Genomic DNA, 22,554 nt, shown 5'->3' with positions numbered 1-22,554 from the left:
ATTGCACTCCAGCCTGAGCAACAGAGAGAGAACTTGTCTCAGAAAAAAAAAAAAAAATGAAAGAGCTACTGTGGCTATTAATTATTAAAGATGCTTACTGGCATATTTATACCTAAAAATGATACACAAGAAAGCAAGAGAAAGTGTAAGTGAACAAGATTGGCAAGGCGTGGGCAGCTGCTGATGGCAGAAGCCACTTGCCCTTGTCTCTGCCTCCCCATGTATTTCAACTTCCACAATAAATATGGTTTATTGAAGCAGCTACAGAGAGAAGACACAGCCATAAAAAGGAGAAACAATTCAGACTGACAACTGGCTTCTCAAAGGAATCAACAGAGGCAGAAGACAGTGGAACGGTCTCAATATCCTGAGAGAAAATAGCAAACTAGAATTCCATGTGAAGTAGAATTAATAACAGTGGCAAAGACCACTCAGGCAAAATGAGAGAATTTACCACCACTCAATCTAAACAAAGTTAGGAAAGATGTTCTTCAAGCAAAAGGGAAAAAGAAAGAAAGAAAAAAAAAACTGGATGATCTGAAATAGAAGTGATGAAAGATGAGAGGGAATAATGAAATCAACAGCAAAAATAAGGGAGAAAAAATCAACATAGAAAAACCTGTCAACTGGAAATTCAAAACCATACTTATAAATAACACATAAATCAATTAAGAAATCATAATCACACTTGGAAAAAAGACTTAAAACAAGAAACCAATATTTCAAAGTTTATAATATGCAATTAAAATAATTCTCAAAGTGAAAATTAAAGCTTTAAACACACCTCAAATTCCATGAGCTAAATATTCAAATAAAGAACTGGAGAAAGAATATTACAGTATGGATAAAGTAAGTAGAATAAAGGAAATAATAAATTAGAACAAGAATTAATGAAACAGAAAACAAAGATGCAACAGAAAAGATCAAGAAAGACAAAGATTGAGATGCTGGTAAACCGTTTAAATTGACAAATCATTAGGGGAAAAGAGTTTTTCAAGTGAAGGAGGGAGGGGGAAAAGGTAAGAAGGCAATTATAAGTGGCCATACTACAAATCCAGCAGAAAATAAAAAGATAGTAAGAAACTAGTGCCTGTAGATAATGGCAGTTACCTACACTCAAATTTCTCCCCATACCCTCTATTTCTCAATATAGAGAAAGAACAAAATTATCCACAGTCTATCCCTGTAGTATATGAGAAACAAGAAACCATAAGCTTTAGCCTGCATGTAAGTGTGGAAATAACAACAACAGAGTAAGACTCTACTCCCTTCCCCAAAGGAGGATATTCTTGAACTAGAAAGCAAGTAAGTTACCCAGACCTCTACCCTACCCTCCACAAAGTCACATGTAATTGCTGGTCCAGGAAAATTTACACAGTTTATCATTATGTGAAAAAGCTTCTATAAGAAGCAAGTAGAAAGGAAGGATAAAAACTTTTCAGCTAACAAAATTTTACAAAACACCCCCCTGTAAAGTAGAGGAAAACTAATATAACTTTTCAATATGAATTAAATATAATTGAGCAAGCAGTGCTAATAGGAAAGATTACTACAAATCAGATTCAAAAGCTCAAAATAAAATGGAAGGACAACTAGAAGATGTGGGATGAGCACTAAAGAGAAATTAAAGAAGACGAAATCATCTCAGAAAGAAAATTAAAGAGAAAGACAAAATTATCTCAGAAAGAACAAGGAGTCCAAGGGAGAACAGATAGGACTGAAAGTTTATCAACAGAAAAGGAAGATAGGTGTGAGATGAGCCAAGAGGATACTATGAAATGAGCTATCCAAAGGATCAGAAATAAAGTTATAGACAAGACAGACAACAGAGAGCCAAAGTTTGCACAACTGGAATGTCTGAAATACAAAAATAATACAGCATAATGGAACTAACAATTGTAACAATAATCTCAGAATTTTTTCCTGAAATAAAATAATACTTATCAATTGATTTTTGACAAAAGTGCCAAAAATAATAAAATGGGAAAATGATAATCCTTTAAAAAAATGGTAATGGAATGATTGGACATCCATTAGAGGGGGGGGGGGGAAACCCTTTCAATCCTTATCTCACATTACATATAAAAATTAACTCAAGACTTCAGCTTCTGAAGACAACAGTACTGCCTCATCCACTCTGCTAAGCACAGCAAATACAGTCATCCCCATTTACCCTTGGGGACTACATTCCAAGACCCCCAGGGCATGACCAAAATCTTAGATAGTACTGAACCCTCAAAATACTGTTTTTTCCTATTTATACATACATATGATAAAGTTTAACTTATAAATTAGGCACAGTAACCGCAGGAAACCCACCTCAGGCCAATACACCCTGCCCTTTGAGTCAGCCTCCTTTAGTCTCATGTGTGGTGAAGGACAGAGACACTCAGTCACAGCAAATGCCCACCCACCTCCAGCCACTGTCCCCCTGTAATACAAGTGAAGCTGGAAACCATGGAGATGACCGAGCAGTTAGTGCAGGTTCCAGCACTGGGCACTTCCAGCCTGTTCTGTGCATGTGGGATGTGTGGCCAGACTGTGCAGCCACCTGCTCCCAAGCCTGGGCACTGCTGGGGTCCTCTCACAGAAGGATGGGCCTGGCTAGCTGGGTTGGGAGGAAGCCCCACCACATTCACCTTTGCTTGAGCTGAGAACTCAAGCAAACCCCTGAACCCAGTGCTAAGCAAAGTTCCAAGATAGCAAACTATGGGCCCCAGGACTCCTGAATTAGGAACCAGAGAAGGTATTCAGCATACATCCCTCCCTGGACATCACCCTCCTGGGAATGGGAGCCAGGGTGCCTTCCAGAAGCTCCCTGGATCCTTCTGCCCCCTTTTCCTATTAGAGCAGGAAGAGATTTCAGTATGAAGTCTGGGGAACTGTGGCCTAGGATCCTACCCATGTCTTCCTAGGCCTGTGAAAACCCTGCAGGTGGAGGCTGGGTCAGTGGCCCCTGGAGAGAGTCTGGGCCAGCCCATCAACACAGCAGAACACTCAGACAGGGCTGGGGGCCAGGACCATTCTTCTCTGAAGTCAGAAGAGGCTCTCCTGGGGCAGCCTAGGTGGCTTCAGGCACACAGGGCCCTCAAGAGAGAGCAAGGCCCATGTGGGAGTCCCAGTAGTGCCCCATCCCCAGCTCAGCTGCAGACGCCAAGCAGGGTGAGCACAGCTGACCCCTGGAGAATGGAGAGACTGAAGCACTAACCACAGGACAGAAGACATCAGTGGGTTCTTTGTGTTTTGTGGTCTCACTCTGTCGCCCTGGGTAGAGTGCCATGGCATCATCACAGCTCACAGCAACCTCAAACTCTGGGGCCCAAGTGATTCTACAGCCTCAGCCTCCTCAGTAGATGAGATTACAGGTGCCTGACATAACAACCAGCTAGTTTTTCTCTTTTTAGTAGAGATGGGGTCTCGCTTTTGCTCAGGCTGATCTCGAATCCTTGAGCTCAGATGATCCTCCCACCTTAGCCTCCCAGAGCACTAGGATTACAGGTGTGAGCCACGGCCTCAGGTGAGTTTTTTGTCTTTAATCCTCATTGTGAGGAAGACAACGGAGCTGGACGACTCCACAGGCCACAGAGTCCCACGTGTGGAGGGCTGGCACTGGGACCAAGGTCCCCACCCCCAGTCATCTTCCTCTCTCATCCCTGGGGCTATGGCCAGGGCCAAGACAGGTCATGACTTCAATCCCTGTTACCCATTGCAAGGCTCCAGTCACAGGGGGCAGGGATGCATCCAGGGCCAACCAATCACATAGGAAAATGGAAATAACCCCAAAGGTAGCAACCAGAACAGCTGCCCAGGGCAGGGGCAACAGCCTTGTGGCAGGAAGGACCATGGCACTGAGGCCCAAGTCTGTAGGTCTAAGCCCTCCAAAGGAGGATAAAGGTCTCTCTGGCCTGGCCTGGCCCTGGCCACCCCACATACCTTCTCCCCTGGGGGCCCAGGCCTCTCGTCCCATTTCACAGTATGCTGAGGAATAGAGGTTCACAGGACCTGGGCAGCCCAGGGATGGGGAGGCCACCTCAGGTCCCAGACACATTCTAGCCTCCAGCAGAGCCCCTGGGGGCTGCCCATGTCTGTGGGACAGTCTGGGCAACACAGGGATCCTGTGAGGGATCCCAGGTAGATAGGGACAGGAGACGTCCAAGTTGCCCATGAGCAGAAGGGGCCCAGCCACATACATACACAGCGCCGTGGTGAGACGCTGTGGCTGGTTGTAGTGCACCATGGCCACACACAGCATGTTCAGGGCCACCACACACAGCACCGCCCAGTAGAAGCTCTGAGCCTTCACCACACGCTGGATGAAGAACCGGAACAGCTTCTCCTTCCTCCGGAATTATGATGAGCTCTCTGTCTTCCCGCACTTGAGGCTGGCACGGGCAAAGGGAGATCCTGGGGGACAGGGGACTTGCTGAGGGTGTGGGGGACCAGCAGGCCTCAGGACACACACCTGACACTCCCATGGCACACTCTCACAGACACACCCTTGAGGACACTGGCCCCTAGCCCAGCCAGTCACAGATACTTATGCTGATTATCTCTGTGGCCCCCATCTTGCTAGTGAGGGAGCCGAAGGCCTCAGTGATCTCCACGGTTACTGGGTGCCAGATGGGAGTGTTGGACTGGGCCTAGATGATCCACTGCCACTGTCTCTGGTCCCAGCACCCTGACACTGTCTGCAGGTATCCCGAGCTTTCTGCACCTCCAAGACATAAATCTCCCCAAATCCCACCTCATCAGTTTGGCTGAGGAATTCTGCAGCACCTGGCCCTCCCTCTCTCCCAGTGGCTCAGGGTTCACAGCTAGGGGCCACCTGTTCTTACCCAATTTCCTAGGGCACAGCCAAGTTCACTGTGCATATGTGGCCCATGCCTCCTGCCCACCAAGCCTCAAGCCCTACTCTGATCCAATGCCTGCAGCTCTCCCCTCCTCACATCCAACCATGTGGCCTCCTTGCATTTCCACACACTCTCCCTTCTGCTCTGCCCAGCCCCTCATGGCTGCCTGGGAGAGGGATGTCTCCCTTAGCTCTCTCTTGTCACAGCTGGTCCAGCATCCTCACTGAACTCCTGCTCCAGGAGCTTCATTCAAAAGTGGGTCCTTGGCTCCACTCGCAGTGGTCTTCACTAAACTGCCCCTGTCACTGTGTCTGCTTACTGACCCACTCTGTGCCCAGCTCCCGCAAAAGCCCCTGAGCTCTGAGAGGACAGGGGCCACATGCCTCTGTTACCATGTGATGGCAAGGCTTCTGGCAAAGCATGGTGAGTGGGGCAGGGCCTCCATCGTGCCTGGGATGCTGTGTGTGCCTCTAGGGCTGGCCGTGTCCCTGCAGCAGCCTGTGCAGGAACTGCCCGACGTGTGCAGCATGGGCTGGCCACTGTGTCCGTGACACAGACAGCTGTGCCCAGCCAAGGGCCTCTCGGGGTGCAAACCCTGTGTGAAGACACAGGGTGTGTGAGTGTATCGCTGTGAGCACTCTGCGCATGTCATGTGTGCATTGCACACCCAGGCGCTCAGCACAATGGAGACTCAGCGGGCTGGAGAAGACAGACTCTGAGGCCTTCAGGGGGACACGTCCACAAGCTGAGCAGCTGTGTCAGACACACAGGGAGACACTGTCATAGGTGGCCTCGGGCCCAGCAAGAGGGTCCAAAGGAGACCACAAGCCAGTTGTGGGTGTCCTTGCAGAGCCCTAAGGGTGGATTCTTAGTGCTTGGGATGCAAATGCACAGAACACCATCCCCACAGCCCTCTTTCTGTAAAGCCAAGGCAGAGCCTCACACCATCCACATCCAGACCTCACTGGAAGTAGTCACTTAGTCAGAGCTGACCCACCATGGCCATGCATACGCACTCATCCTCAGAGGAGCAGAGCAGGGTGCAGAGGGGGCAGACGCACAGAGCAGGCCATGTGGGACAAAGCCACACAGGGCCACAGACTGAGCCATGCACTCATAGCCCCTGACACTTGCAGTCACTTGGAACATCAGAGTTACACTCATGCTCAGCCCTGACTCAGCTCACTCTGAAGGCCAGCCAGAAGCCACATGACATGTCCTCAGCACATGCATAGCCACCCATGGAAGGGGGGAAAGGAGCATGCAGACCCCCATGGCCACTGCACCTGGCAGTGAGGGAGCAGCAAGTCCTCCAAGGGAGTCCCCAGCCGTACAGTAAGAGCTAGTTGGTGCCTGCCACAACAAAGGCCTAGTGAGAATGCTGCCTTCTGTGTCTGGCCAGCCATGTCCCACGCACTCATCTGCCTGCACCCACATAGCACACACCCTCCCTTGTCACCATATTTGCACAAAACCACACCTTCCATGGGGTCCCTGAGCCACAGAAGTTCCTTGGTGTGACCATGTGCGATGAAGCGCCAGGGCAGGGGCACCAGATAGCAGGACTATTCTGTCCTGCCTGCAGGGAGCCAGCATAACCACTCAACTCACACTCACACTCTGGGACAGACCCAGCAAACTCACAGGCAGACCAGCCAGTGTCCTCAGAGCCACAGAGCCATGTGGCGTGGGCCATTTGTTGAGGAAATGGGGAAAGTCAGGCCAGCATCCTGCCAGTATATCCTGGGCCACCAGTGCATTCTGGGCTGGGTGCAGGTACCCAGGACAGCATTTCCCAGTAGGCAGCCCCTGTGCGGCTGAGTCTGCCATGGACAGCGGCCCCGGCTCAGCTCTTTGCTATTACCCTCTGTAGCAAGTGGGGAGACGTCTATGTCCAGAGCCATGTTCAGGTGGGGAAATCACAAAGGGACCGCACTTCTGCTTTTCAGTCTTTTGCATTTTCCAAGTTTAGTTTAATCAGCACATATTTTTTAATGAAAAAAAAAAAAACATTATTTCAAGAAAAAAATATTTTCAAGGTAGGGGAAAATCAAGACTGAAACTAACCTATGAATGACAATGAATTGAGCTTTCATGAGAACAAGGCATGACTGCATGCAAACACTTGAGTTCTTTCTATTCTGCCCCCTACATAGGCATTCCATGCCAGGCCTGGACAGGGAACAGAAACAGAGTGGCCAAGACCATTCCTGCCCTCAGCAGCCCTTCCAGAGGCCAGTGAGACGACAGACCAGAAAAATGTGCTTTCCTTCAAGCCCAGCTTTGACTCACCAGCAGAGGACACCAAGGAACCCCTCACCTGGGTATGTGACCCTGCACACAGCACACAGCCTGGAGATTTCACGCAGAAAACCCTAACCTCACAGGACTATGAAGATTGAGTGAAACAACAAAGGGCCTAGTTCATTAGGTCTCAACCCACTTGACATGTGGCCTGTGCCTGGGACATAGCAGTCCTTGGCACCAAGGGAGGGCAGCCAAAGTCACCATGCAGCTCTGAGTACCTGAAAACCCAAGTATGGCTTCCTTTCCTCCCTCTGAGTCCCAAGCCCATCTTGATCTGACAACTTCTGAGTCCAGCCAGAGGTGAAGGCTGGAGCTCTACTGGAAATCCAGGAGGGAAAGTTGACAAGGTCCCAGGAATTTAGGTATAGCACCAAACAGATCAAAGTGAAACTAACTAAAAGAGAGAATGAGAAAGGTGCTTTTGAGAAAAAAAATAAATTCCCTTCTAAAACCATTCAGCAGATAAAAGAATAGGAAGGTCACTCTTAAAACCCAAGCTAGAAGCCTGGAAGATGAAGCACAAGAACATCTCAAGTCTATAGGAGACCATGAGGGAGAACTCACAAGGACAAGGCCAGACCAAGCAGATGAGCAGAAGACCAAGGAGAGGAGATGAAAGCAATGGACAGATGGAAGAAGGGGGCTCTGAGGAGGGGCTGTACCCACAGATGAGGCCCTGGGCTCTGCAGCAGGCACAGAACAACCTCCCCAGGAGGGAGAAGAGTCTGGCAGCCCCTAGCACCTTGTCCGCAACAGGGAACAGAGACAGGGTAATGTTTACGGCACTGAGATGTGCCAGGATCTCGCTCCACAGTAAGGACCGAGGAGGGATGCTTGAGCATAAGCCAGAAGCTAAAAGTCCACCACCAGTGTAGTCCATCCAGTGACAGATGTGAGGAAGGGACTGACCAGGCCACAGGATGCCAGTCTACAGAGGAACTGACTCCCACTGAGCATGGTTGGAGTGGAGAGAAAACGTGAAGGCAAATTGCACCCTGATGGCTGTTAAGGGCTCTTGCACTTGGGGGGAGGGTGTGGCCACTCTAAGGTACTAATAAGAGTCTAGAACTAAAAACACTAAACTGGCCCAAACCAAGAGAGGGGATAGAGTATTACAAAGATCATATCTTACTGTATTGGGGGTAGGGGCAGAAGAAGGGGAAATAGAGCAAATTAGTGATGGAAATAATGCATCTTGGTGATAAAGATGGTAAAGAAACAAATAAATACTGAAGGAAAATGTTCCTAATTATGAGAATGGGGAAGGGAAGATAACCCTTTGTGGAACAGGAGAGTGAGAGAGAAATGATGAGTAATAGGCTGATCAGAGCAGAACAAGTGAAGCTGAAATGCAGGAACAGCAGCACCGGGACACTCAACAGGGATGGGAGCAGGGATGGCATGCAGCAACCAGGAAACAACAAGCACAGGAGCAGATCAAGCGCTTCACACGTCAGGGACAGCAGCACAGGGGCACTCAGCAGGGACGGCAGGACAGCAGCACAAGTCACATGCAGAAGGGACAGCAGCAGCGATGGCAGCACCAGGACACGCAGCAGGGACAGCTGCAGGGATGGCATGGACGGCAGCACAAGTGACACGCAGCAACCAGGAAGCAACAAGCACAGGAGCAGATCAAGCGCTTCACACATCAGGGACAGCAGCACAGGGACACTCAGCAGGGACGGCAGGACAGCAGCACAAGTCACATGCAGCAGGGACAACAGCAGGGACGGCAGCACCAGGACACGCAGCAGGGACAGCATGGACGGCAGCACAAGTGACACACAGCAACCAAGAAGCAACAAGCACAGGAGCAGATCAAGCACTTCACATGTCACTGAATCAAGACAGGTTGAATGCTCACATTAGAAACAGACCAGACAACAGGGTTAAAAAAATCAAAACTCAAAAATATGATTTACAAGAACACTTAAAACGAAAAGGCAAGAAAGGTATCAGGTAAATGCAAGCTAAAAACCAAGAACAGCGACAGCAACAAAAAGTAGCAGTGCCACATGACAGCAAACAGATGAGGTGTCTACAGAGAGACTGACCAGGCCACAAGATGCCAGACAGGCAGGATGTGTACAGAGGGACTGACCAGGCCACAGGACACCAGACAGGCAGGGTGTCTACAGAGGGACTGACCAGGCCATGAAACACCAGACAGGCAGTGTGTGTACAGAGGGACTGACCAGGCCACATGACACCAGACAGGCAGGGTGTATACAGAGGGACTGACCAGGCCACAGGAAGCCAGACAGGCAGGTTGTGTACAGAGGGACTGACCAAGCCACAGGACACCAGACAGGCAGGGTGTGTACAGAGAGACTGACCAGGCCACAGGACACCAGACAGGCAGGGTGTGTACGGCGTGGATGTGGAGAAAAGGGCACACTTCTACATGCTGGTGGGAATGCACACTAATACGTTCCTTCTGGAAGGATGTTTGGAGAATACTTAGAGACCTAAAAATAGACCTGAAATTTGATCCTATAATTCCTTTACTAGGTTTATACCCAGAAGACCAAAAATCACAATATAACAGAGACATCTGTACCAGAATGTTTATTGTAGCCCAATTCATAATTGCTAAGTCATGGAAGAAGCCCAAGTGCCCATCAATCCATGAATGGACTAGCAAATTGTGGTACATGTATACCATGGAATATTATGCAGCCTTAAAGAAAGATGGAGACTTTACCTCTTTCATGTTTACCTGGATGGAGATGGAACTTATTCTTCTTAGCAAAGTATCTCAGGAATGGAAGAAAAAGTATCCAATGTACTCAGCCTTACTATGAAGCTAATTTATAGCTTTTACATGAAGGCTATAACCCAACTATAGCACAAGAATATGGGGAAGGGCTAAGGGAGGGGAAGGGAGGGGGGACGTTAGGGTGGAGGGAGGGTAATGGGTGGGGCTACACCTACCGTGCATCTTAGAATGGGTACAGGTGAAACTTACTAAATGCAGAATACAAATGTCTGCATACAATAACTAATAAAATGCCACGAAGGGTACGTTGAACAGTTTGATGAGAATATTTCAGATTGTATATGAAACCAGCACATTTTACCCCTTGATTACACTAATGTACACAGCTATGATTTAACAATAAAAAAAGAGTACAAGCCCTGAAATACACATGAATTCTACAAAAATGATTCTCTAAATATGGTCTCTGCCTGAGCAGCAGCAGGAACTTGTTAGGAAAGCAAGCCTTGGCCCTGACCCAGATCTACTGCATCAGAAACTGCATTGGATGGGCATCCATGCATTGGTCTTTAACAAGTCCTGCAGGTTCTAATGCTTGCTGAGGAGGAAGAACAACTACAAAAAATGGAGTTTCTGGTCTCTTGCCCAATAGACTCTGGACTAGAGCATCTCTTTCTATTGTATTCAATACTAATATGAAATCAATACATAAACAACTGCATACCTATAGGAGAGAAAAACACAATTAAACTCAAATGGAGGGATAAGGGAGAGAAGGGTCGGGGGAGAGAGGAGGGAGGAGGACTGATGTGCTGAGAGATAATTGAAGGATATACTGTAGCCTGGGTGAAAGTCTCAACTATAACTTGAACTTTACATAACATCTAAAAAATATAACATAATCATTCATACCCTCATAATAATCTGAAATAAATTTTTAAAAGAAGTTCTTCTTGAGGGAAGCAAATTGGATAGCTTTTTCTTCCTTTGAAATGACTAACAAAAGGTGCACAGGAAAATCTTTGACATTTGCTGGAGACAGAGGAACATTTGTTGATATTAGGGCTTCATTTATCACCTCTAATGAGAAAGATGGGAAATAATAATTTAGCTAGAGTGAGTTGAATAGTGAATACTAATGAAATATAGAATAGAAATATAAACAAACTATATAGTTTTTCAGAGATGGAAAGAGGAAAGATAAAGCATACTGTACACACATTATGAAATACATTGAATGGCTTTACAGAAAGTGTTTAAATTGAATATATGGAGACCTGATTAATTTCAAAGAGAATGTGTATAATAAATGAAGGCACTGGAACAGTGAGGAAATACCAGTCCCACGTTTTTCAAAAAATTATATATACTGTGAATCAAAGAAATATCATAATATAGTGCAAATTGGTTATACAGAATACATAGTTCCACACACACACAAAAAAAGGTTGGAAGTAGAAGGGTCCTTGCATAATGTTAGTTCCAGAAAGCCACATGGGAACTTAGTGCTTCGGGTCTCTGCTAGCCTGGTGTTTGCAGAAGTGCCAATACAGTGTGGGGTGTAACAGTTCCCACAGACCTCTGAGTGTTGTGACCCTGGGTGAAGCAGTCTCCTTTAGCTGAAGTATATTCTCTAAGAAGGCAAAGGCTGAAGGCTGTCAGATGACCATACCACCCATTCTAATTCTGAGATGGATTAGTGGACTATGCAGCACAGCATTCATTACACTCCACCCCTTTGGCCATTTGGATGTACTTCTTCATGTAAGTTCAGGGAGTGGCAACTTCATGGTCATTATTTAGGGAAGAAAGGTCAATAGGATGAAATACTTCTTAGAGCACTGACAATAGGTCAGAATTTAGCCTCTTCTCCTGAAGATCATCTCAAGATCACACTGAAATATGGTCTTCATCCTCCACTGCCTGCTCTCAATGCCACTCAGCCCTGCATAACCTCTGCTAGTGGGTATGATTGACACAGTAGGTGGAGCTTGTTCTTGTTCTCAGTGTTCTGATCCTGGTCAATACATCATTTTCTTTTCATATTATGGCTGCTACATTTCACCATTTATTGTCAAAATTGAGAAACAGACTATCATCAGTGCCTAGATGAATCAACTGCATGCCAGAACTGTCTCCACTTCTGCTGTGATACACCCCTATTGCATGGGTCATATTAAATTCCAGATCTATGATATTAAATGACATGGGAGAAAACACCTTCAATGTGGATCTATGGAATGTCTTAGGAGAAGAATCACAATACAGACCCCAGGGATTCTATAACAAGGCTATTCTCTCCATAAAGAATGGGGGGTGGGGCCTTGGTGTGTGTCACACTTTATGGGGGCAAGACATGATTGCAAGAGGGACTTTACCTAACAATCGCAATCAGTGTAACCTGGCTTATTGTACCCTAAATGAATCCCCAACAATAAAAAAATAATAATAATGAAAAAAAAAAAAGAATGCTCATATGTCATGGAGAACTAGTTCCTGGTTTGTTACTGAGTCATATAGATGTGAGGTGTTTAACCACAGGGTACCCAGTAACCTCATTTCCAAAACATACCATTACAAGACTGGCTTCATGGCCATACTGCCCATTCTAATTCTGAGATGAATTAGTGGACTATGCACTAATTAGTGCACTTATGCACTAATGACTGATTTTACTAAGTCATAAATTCAGATAGATATAGTACTGTTATATGGAGTTAATGGTCCATTAGATATCAAACTGAGGTGTGTGTGAGCCACATGACCAGATAGTGCAGATGTTAGAATCATCCACTATTACTAAATCAACATTACTATTTTAGTCTGAACCTATTTTCTGTTCGGGTCAAGAGGTATCCTGTACCAGTAATACAGAGGATAAAAATTTTTGACTTTGACTCATATATAGATTGGTATGGAGTGTTGATAAAGCCAAAATTGGACCACATATTCATTATAAACATCCTTGGTATCCTTGGAATGAAAGACACATGAACTGTATCTAATATGACTGGAATTGCAAGCAGGAGATCTGGTCATCCAATTTGTGTACAAGAAAAAGTGGATTAAGGTGGCAAGGCCATCTGGTCAAGGGCTTTGAACATAAATGAATAGAAGAGTGGAGACAGGCATGGGAGGACATGGAGGAAAAAAACAAGAAACATGAATTTTTTTTTGGTTTCCTAAGTCATAGAAGATGATTGGAAAAACAGGTAAGCACTTCTTGAGCCATGTAAGGTTGCATCAGCCACCTGATGGAAGGATGGACAATTAACCGTGTGGCTGTGGTGAAAGAGATAGCAGAGCTCAAGGAAGTGAAAAAGTTATTCAAGGAGCTTCAAAATACAGTAGAGTTGAGCAAGCAGAAGAAAGAATTTCTGAAATTGAATACAGGGGTTTTAAATAATACCAAGCATTAAAAGAGGCAGAAAAAAGGAAAACAAGAGCAGAACATTAACTGTGAGAGTTGTAGGATCATTCCAAAAGTTCAAACATCTGAATTGTAGGGATTCCTGAAAGAGAAGAGGATGGTCCTAAAGGCACAGATGTTCTACTCCAAGATATTATGGAGGAGAATTTCTGAAGCATTATAAGACCTACAGAAAATCAGATAGTAGATAGTTTCACAACCCCCAGCACAACTCAATTCAAGCAAAATATCTCATAGACACATTGTAATTAAGGTTGCCAGAGTTAATATGAAGGAGAAAATCCTGCAAGCAGCCAGACATAAGAAAAACATTACCTACAAAGGGAGAAATATTAGGATGTCCACATATATTTTAGCTGAAATATCTCAGGCTAGAAGAGGATGGTCATATTCTTCAACCTTCTAAAACAAAACAACTTTCAGCCTAGGATCCCGTATCTAGCTAAACTGAGATTTATTTGTGATGGAGAAATCAAATATCTGACACATCAACATTTTGAGAAATTTGCCAAAACTAAACCAACTCCCCAGGAAATACTCAGACCCATTTCCCACAATTACAGGCACAAAGGTTTACCAGCAAAGTAAAGTCACCGAGAATTTAAACAAAAAACCTTAATTCTACATTGGTGAAAGTGTTAAAAAATATGCAGTGGACCTTTGAAAAACAGGACAGCCAGAACACTACAACACTTATTAATTCTGTCAATTAATGTGAATGGCTTATATTCTCCTCTGAAAGACACAGGTTGTCTAAAGGATAAAAAAACTCAAGCCAGGTATCTGTTTCCTACAAGAGACTCATCTTACCTTACAGTATAAAACAAGATCCAGGGTGAAGGGATAAGCATCTCTAATACAAGTAAATGGAAATCAGAATGAAACAGGGATAGAAATTTTATTTGCAGATATAATAGGATTTAAACAAACAAAGATAAGGAAAGACAAGCACTATGTATTTGTCACTATGTATTTCTCAAGGGAAACAAGCAACATGAAGCGATTTGAATAATTAACATTTGTGTGTTCTACCTAAATGCTCTTCAATTTATAAAACAGATATGAAAATTTTGATATTTTCCTGCATTATAATAGTTGGAGATTTTAACACTCGTTTGGCAGTTCTGGATAAATCCTCCAAGAAGAAATTTATCAAAGAAATAATGGACTTAAACTTGACATTAGAACAAATGGACTTAACAGACATTTAGAGAACGTTTCATTCTAATAAAACTGAACATTCTTCTCCTCAACCCACAGATCATCCTCCAAAACTGATCATATTTTAGGACAAAAATCTAACTTCAACGTATTTGAAAGAATAGAAATTATTCCTTGTGTCTTCTCAGACCACTGCAGAATAAAAATTGAACTCAACAGCAGAAGTCTTTATACTCAAACAAAATAGAAAATAAATAATTTAGGATGAATGATAGCTGAGTCAAACATGAGACAAAGAAGGAAATCATCAGAGTTTTGAAACAAAGTAATAATGGAGACACAAATTATCAAAACCTGTGAGATACTGCAAAGACAGGTCTTAGAGGAGTAATTTATAACTTAGAAGCCTTCATCAAGAAAACAGAAAGTGAGAAATTCAACAACATAAAGGGTCATTTCAAGCAACAGGAAAAGGAAGAAAAATCCAAGCCAAAACCCAGCAGAAGAAAAGAAATAATGAAAATTAGAGCTGTGTTAAATGAAATTGAAAACAAAAGAATCATTCAGAAGATCAATGAAACGGAAAGCTGCTTTTAGGAATGATTAATTAAATTCATAAATCCTTGGCTAGCCTGACCAGAAATAGAAAAGTAAAGTCTCTAATAATGTCAATCAGAAATGATAAATGGGACATAAGAATAGATACCACAGAAATTAAAAAATCCTCAATGTTCATGACAAAAAACTCTATTCTCAGAAATATGAAAATCTGAAGGAAATCTGCCACCTTCCTAGACTCAAGTAGAAAAAATTACAAATTTGGAATAGACCTATATCCAGTGCTGAAATAACATCAAGAATACAAAATCTCTCAAAAAATAAAAGTCCAGGACCAAATGATTTCAGATCACAATTCTACCAAACCTTCAAAAAAGGAACCAGTACCTATATTACATAACCTTTTCCAAAGCATAGCATAACAGAGAGATGATTCCTGAGTTTTGTTGCTTATAGAAATTAAACTTTCCTTAGGGGAAACCTTGTGACTTTTAAATAAAACCAAAGGAAGAAGAGTTACTCTTTAGGGGAAATACATCCAGCTTTCTCTATTACGGTCTTTGTAGACACAAAATTGACTGGAAAGTTTGAATTCTGCTGTCACCTTTGTATCCTAAGGGAGCCAAACGGTTTGCAGAGTGCAGAGACAATAGAACAATTCATTTAATGAGTCACTCTGGGAATGCAACTCTTGAGACACAAGAAATGTTAAACATGCCCCTGCTGGCCCCCACCTGTAATTCTTTGATTTCTGATTTTGTGAAAACCCAGGAGGGCTTCCCAGGGAAAGACTCTGGAGAAAAATAAATCTTCAGTGACACCAGCAGAGAGAGTCAGTGTGAGCAGGGGGGCTGGTGGAGAAAAAAGAAAGAAAAGTGGGCACAGGCTTTGCCTTTACAGCAATGAGATGGGGACAGTTCTGCAGGTATTTAATCTATGAGGGTACAATCTCTATCCTTAGAAGATAAGATACTTTGAGACTGGTCTTTTCCCACTCTCCTTCAGTTTCCTGTTCTTTCTTTATGGAATTGATAATAGAATCTCTTTCTAGTAAGAGCTAGAAATGGCCAATTCTAGAATGTATCTTTTCCTGGACAGTCTTTAGAGCTTCTCCTGTCTCCTAAACATTGTAGGTTCCTGCTAGATTTCCTTGATCCAAACACTCATTCATTAACTACTGTTTAAGGACCTCTTATTCACCAGGTATTGTATGTGGTGTTTTCAATTTGATCACATTTTTAAATTTACTTCCCTATTACTAAAATCACTGAATAGTTCCTATACGTTGTCATCATCAGTTTTTATTAAAGTGTGCAAAATATGATGGAAATAATATACTTATTTTTGACACTTGGCACTCAGGCCACTTTCCGTTCACCATTCACCAATCTCTTTAAATGTTTGGGAGAATACTGAGTAATATAATTTAAAGTAGTCCGCGTTTCCCTAATCATAAATGTTGCACAATTGTTCTAATATGTTAATGTAGGATATAATGTTACCTGTGGGTTTTAAATCACCATTCTTTACTTGGTTCAGAAGTTGCCTGTGTACTTTTGTGTATGTCTGAAGATTCTCTGCCCTGCCTGCTAACTGCAGAAATGGTTATTCCATATTCTCAAACACATTTTTTTCCTTGTGATTGTGAATCTACTTATGAACCTGTATGTGTGCTATTCTTTTTTTTATTTTATTTTTTTATTAAATCATAACTGTATACATTGATATGATCATGGGGCATCATACACTCGCTTCATAGACCATTTGAGAAGGCTATGTTAACCATTGTGATGAAAATGTGTGCTATTCTATGTTAACAAACATTATAAGACAAACTTCGTTCCCCTTACTAAAGTGTTACCTGCTCATTATTTATTAGTCCTATAAAATGGAAATGAATGTATTTTATTTAACCTTACCACTCCACTTTGAATCTATATTCAGGCATGTAATGAGGTTCAAGATTTCTGTTCATGTTGCTTTTACACATTTGGTCTCACTCATTATTACACATGCAAGATTTGTATTTGTTGGGCCCTGACAACATGACAGGCACAAAGTGTATCAACATGCCTGGAAAGAAAAATAATGAGAAAAAACTGTCACAGCCTCAGACTTCAAACAAACATAAAATTATCAACATGAAATGAACTTTAAGAGATATCACAGGATACTCTGCTGTGGGCCTCACACCTCTGCCCTCATGACACTCATCCTTTGCTCTCCATTTCACTCACCCTCAAATTCCCACTACAATACTCACCGAACCATATGTGTGTAGCATCCTGTTCTCTTGCCTAGGAAGTTTATTCTGTCCTTACTCCCTTGATTAACTCTGACCCACACTTCCTCTTTCAGATCATATATACATATATCAGAGAATTCCTGCCTTCACAACATTCCCATCTAAATTTTTCTTCATGATTTTTTTTCTGCTTTTAATTTAGTGACCCACTCTATGAGTCATAACATGTAACACAGAATATTGTTCTATCATCAAGATGTAAAAATTACTTTAAAATATCAAATTTGGCTTTTGGTTTTTCTAGATGATTAAATTTATACACATTTTGGAAACCTTCAATTGAATCTATCAGTTATATATGTTGGTGACTAACTTTGCTGATTCTAATACATCTCCTACTGAGAGAATATCCACATGAGCAAAACTTCTGACATATACCTTGTATTTTATTTCAATTTGTTTGTGTGCTTTAATTCCCTCCTTTTATGTATATGGTCTACTCATTTTTTCTTCTTTGGAGAATTCACTTGGTGTGCATATTCTGAAAGAAGGAGATATAAGGATCTTCACTAGTTACAAGTACTATATGGCAATCAAAACAGGTAAGAGACCTGACCTGATATTTTCAGAATGATCAGAATTACATCCTTAAGGCATTGGAACAGTGAGGAAATACATCCTGATGGTTGATTCTTGTATATGGGGTCTTGATATAAAACATAGGCATGAATGGCAGATTTATTGTTATGTTAAAAATGGAAGATTCAGTAACCAGAATAGAAAAATGATAACTATCCCACCGTGTTTAATTTCATTCTTTGATAGATATTGGATATATTTACTGCTCCTACTATAGAGGTGAGGTACCTGCAGATAATAGTTTAAATAACTTTCTCAGGTCACTCCTTAGTAAGCTGTTCTATAAATATTTATCTCTAGAAAGACTGACTAATTAAAACTTTTTTTCATTATTATTATCCTGTATGATGGAAAACTTAAAATATCTAAAATAATTTTACTAAAAAGAAAACTTTAATAATAACAATGACAAGTATTATTTATTGAGATTATTTGTACAAAAAACTACTCTTAAACCTCACACATGAGGTATACTAATGATCATATATTTAGAAAAATAACAAGATCCTAAGAGGTTACTTTCATATCAATAGGAAATGTCACATAACAGAAAAAGGAGTGAGTTGAAAATCCATGTGATAATCACCACTGGAGACCCAGTAGAATAAAAGGATTCTGAAAAAATGGATTATGAAAAAAAAAAAAAAGATGCGCTATGTCTGCAATAACTTGAAAGATTCTATCAAGGAAGAAATCGGTTAATGACAAGAGGTTTAATATGAGAATCAAATCTAGTGAATAGATGAGAAAATAGAGGGATTGCTGCTAATTGGAAGGAAGTCTAAGCAATTCTTCACATTTCAAATACAAGTGGCCGCCTGCTCAACAAAGTAAATACAGTCTTTGAAAAGACTCTACTGACTGTGAAGAATCATTATACTGTGATAACTAGCCAAGGTGTAACCTGGCATTTTATAAAATGTTCCATTTATCTTCCTCCCTGACAGACACACTACTAGCTACATGGAAGCAGAAAAACACACAGAAGTATCACAATTCCTCCTCATGGGCCTCTCAGAAGATCCTGAACTGCAGCCCCTTCCCTCTGGGCTGTTCCAATCCATGTACCTGGTCACAATGCTCAGGAATCTGCTTGTAATCCTGCCCATATGCTCTGACTCTCACCTGCACACCCCCATGTACTTCTTCCTTTCCATCCTTTCCTTGGCTGACATCTGTTTTACCTCCACCACGATTCCAAAGATGTTAGGGAACATCCAAACGCAAAGCAAAGACATCTACTACATAGGATGCCTCACTCAGATGTATTTTGTAATGATGTTTGGTGGACTGGATAATTTCCTGCTGACTGTGATGGTCTGTGACTGGTTTGTAGCCATCTGCCACCCTCTTCACTATATGGTCATCATGAACCCCTACCTCTGTGGCCTCCTGGTTCTGATGCCTTTATTCATCATGTCTCTGGTTGCCACGGTTCATGTTCTACTGATCACAAGACTGACCTCTGTAGGCACTGAAATTCCACATTTCTTCTGTGAAATGGCTCATCTCCTCAAGATGACCTGCTCTGATCCCCTCATTGATACCATCATATTGTATGTGTCAAATGTGTTTCTGGGGGTGTTTCCTGTCATGAGGATCCTATTCTCTTATTTTCAGATATTCTCCTCCTTAATGAGGTTGTCATCCATGGCAGGCAAGTATAAAGCATTTTCCACCTGTGGGTCTCACCTCTGTGTGGTCTGCTTGCTCTATGGAACAGGACTTGGGGTCTACCTGAGTTCTTCTGGGACAAATTCTTCCCAGAGAACTTCTATTGCCTCAGTGATGTACACAGTGGTCACCCCCATGCTGAATCCCTTCATCTACAGCCTGAGTAATAAGCATGTGAAGGGGCCCCTGGGAAGACTTCTCATCAGAACAGCCTCTTGCCTGTGACACACAGATCACTGGTTCAGAACTCAGTGGACATTGTGGTCCTCAAAAGCAAATGTGAATTTCCATATCCTTGTTGTATTTCTCCTTTTAATGATATGGTTCTTTTGTTTTTTTGCCAAAGCAACCAGTTCTCTGCTTTTTTACATTTTTGTTTTTGTTAAACAAATGACTCAGTAATTTAATATCTCTCGTCTATAACTGGGCCTTAAAGTGCTAATTTTATTAAGTTTTCATAGAGCCATTCCTGAGATTTATAACTTGACAAAAGGATTTCATATTGGATACTGGTGCAGTTTTCTGAAAAATTATCCTCTTTCCTGTTACTATTCTTCTCTAATTTATATGTGCTCTTGCTATTTATGAAATAAATGTAATAAAAATGACAATACTGAAAGCTGTAGTCTTCCTCTACTAGAATTCTGCTTGTTGCTTTACATGTATGAAAATAATTCTAAAAGCATGCCTTTGAGATTTTGTTATGTGGGCTGCTCTTACTGGAATTAGATGATATCTCAAAGTGGTTTTGATTTGCATTTCACTGATGATTAAAGATGATGAGCAGTTTTTATATGTCTGTAGGCCATGCACTTTTCTTCTTCAGTGAAGATTCTGTTCAAGTCTCTTGCCCACAATGAAATGGGATCATTTGTTCTTTTCTTATTAATAAGTTTGATTTCTCCATCGATTCTGGTTATCAAACCTTTGTCAGAAACATATGGATTTAGATAAAAGGGAACACTTCTGCACTTTTGGGGGAAATGCAAGCTAATACATTCCTTTTGGAAAGAAGATTGGAGAACACTTAGGGATCTAAAAGTAGACCTGCCATTTGACCCTGCAATTCCTATACTAGGTGTATATCCAAAAGACAAAAAATCACTATGTAACAAAGATATTTGCACCAGATTGTTCACTGCAGTTCAATTAATAATTGCCAAGTCATGGAAGAAGACCAAGTGTCAATCCACCCATGAATTGATTAATAAACTGTGGTATATGTATACCATGGAATACTACGTAGCCTTAAAAAAGACGGAGACTTTACCTCCTTTTTGTTTACATGGATGGAGCTGTAACATATTGTTCCTAGTAAAGCATCTCAAGAATGGAAGAAAAAGTATCCAATGTTCTCAGTACTTTTATGAAACCAATTTATAATCATTCACACTTTCGTATGAAAGATAAATCACAACTACAGACCAGGATGTAGAAGGGAAGATGAGGGGGATGGGAGGGGAGTGAGGAGGGTTGATGGAGGAAGGGTAAATGGTGGGGCCACACCTAGGGAGCATATTTCAAGGGTATGTCATATCTAAGTATAGAATATAGATGTCTTAACATAATAATTAAGTAAATGAAGTGAATCCCTATATTAACAAATTTGATCTAAGCATTCCAAATTGTATATAAAAGCAGAACACTGTACTCCATAAATGGATTAATGTGTAAATGATCTATGTGTATATGACTTAATAAATAATAAAAGAAAAAAGAAAAAATGGTCAGTGGCATAGCCAACTGTATAACTGGCAATCATTTCTATTCTAATCACCTTTCCCCTTCAATTCCTAATAAACATTTTTGGTAGATGTTGCTGGCCTCCATCACTGGGGGAAAAAAAATAAGAAAAATAATAAATATGAGAGCCATCAATAAGTATGCTGAGTATGCAATTTCTATTGCATCTAATAGAAATATTCTCCCTTAAAAAATAACAAAAAACAAAGAAACAGACAAAAAAAAATATGCCTTTGAGAGTTTTCACACATTCTTCAATTTCTCCAAGGAAGAGCCTGACTTAAGATGGACTATGACCCTGCACTGAGTCCACACTCTTGTTTGCTGCACTGCTTTTCATAAAAACAGTGATGATGGGTGTGGAGCAAGACAGTGAACCCAAAGAATTGTTCAACTGAGCTGTACAAAAATGACTGGGGAAAAAGAGAAAACCCAACCATACTTGGCGTGGGGGAAATTATCCAGAGTCATAGCTCAGGGAACACAGCCAGGAGGGGGTGAGCTGGATACAGCATATGATCCCAAGTGGTGGAAATGTTATAAATTTGGCAGGTGATTTCTATCACCTTGGATCGGCTGGACTCCCACAAAGGTGTGGAAGGGAGGAAGACTTTCAGGGTTTTTCAATTGTTAGGGGAACTATGCATTGAATGGAAATCTTGGAAGGGTGGGGGACTTGAACATATAGTAACTACATTTGAACACTGATTGGAGTGGATTTGCCATAGGTTTGATGGCTGGTGAGGCAGCCATAATGAGAAGGTCTCAGTGGCCAGTGGTCTCCCATTGTGGGAAGGTCATGAGAAGGTCTTAGAAAGTGCCTAAAGTACAGCCATCTTAATTCCACCTGGAAGGATTATAAATCCACTCCTGGGACAGGCTAAGGGACTCTCTGTACCCCTTAGGAACTGAAGTCAGGGGGCACAGTGAGACCTCCCCTGAAAGGTTCTTGTGAGCTTTAAAATCCCAGCCTTGCAGGATGAGAATGCTGAAGAAACAATCAGGCGATCAATGAAGGCAACTAAGTTTGGAATAAAGAACATAGGGGTTGCCGGTGGTGCTCTCTGTCTCCTAAGAAAACCATAGCATCACCTGGTTTCCTGGTGACATATTGCAAAATATCGTCATCAAGAACAAGGATTTCTGTTTATTTGGCCATGAGAAAAATTTGGGTTTTGTCAGGCTGAGGCCATTTCAAGACCAAAGCTCTGAGACAAGGGGATTT

At 42.3% G+C, this 22,554-nt stretch overlaps 1 protein-coding gene across 1 annotated transcript; it reads left to right on the top strand.

Moving 5' to 3' along the window:
• Positions 1 to 18,875: 18,875 nt before the first annotated feature.
• On the top strand, positions 18,876 to 19,811 carry LOC128594397 (olfactory receptor 7D4-like). Its single transcript, XM_053603159.1, has one exon. The coding sequence runs from the start codon at positions 18,876 to 18,878 to the stop codon at positions 19,809 to 19,811; it is 936 nt and encodes a 311-aa protein (XP_053459134.1).
• The last annotated feature ends 2,743 nt before the right edge of the window (positions 19,812 to 22,554 follow it).

This window comes from Nycticebus coucang, chromosome 9 (genome assembly GCF_027406575.1).
Source record: "Nycticebus coucang isolate mNycCou1 chromosome 9, mNycCou1.pri, whole genome shotgun sequence".
NCBI classification, from domain to species: domain Eukaryota; kingdom Metazoa; phylum Chordata; class Mammalia; order Primates; family Lorisidae; genus Nycticebus; species Nycticebus coucang.
Note: the sequence above shows the minus strand (reverse complement) of the source record. Positions and strands in the feature narration are given on the sequence as shown.

What these genes read in the sequence shown, in the direction of transcription:
- LOC128594397 (XM_053603159.1), top strand. Translation starts at nt 18,876, where the DNA reads ATGGAAGCAGAAAAACACACAGAAGTATCACAATTCCTCCTCATGGGC.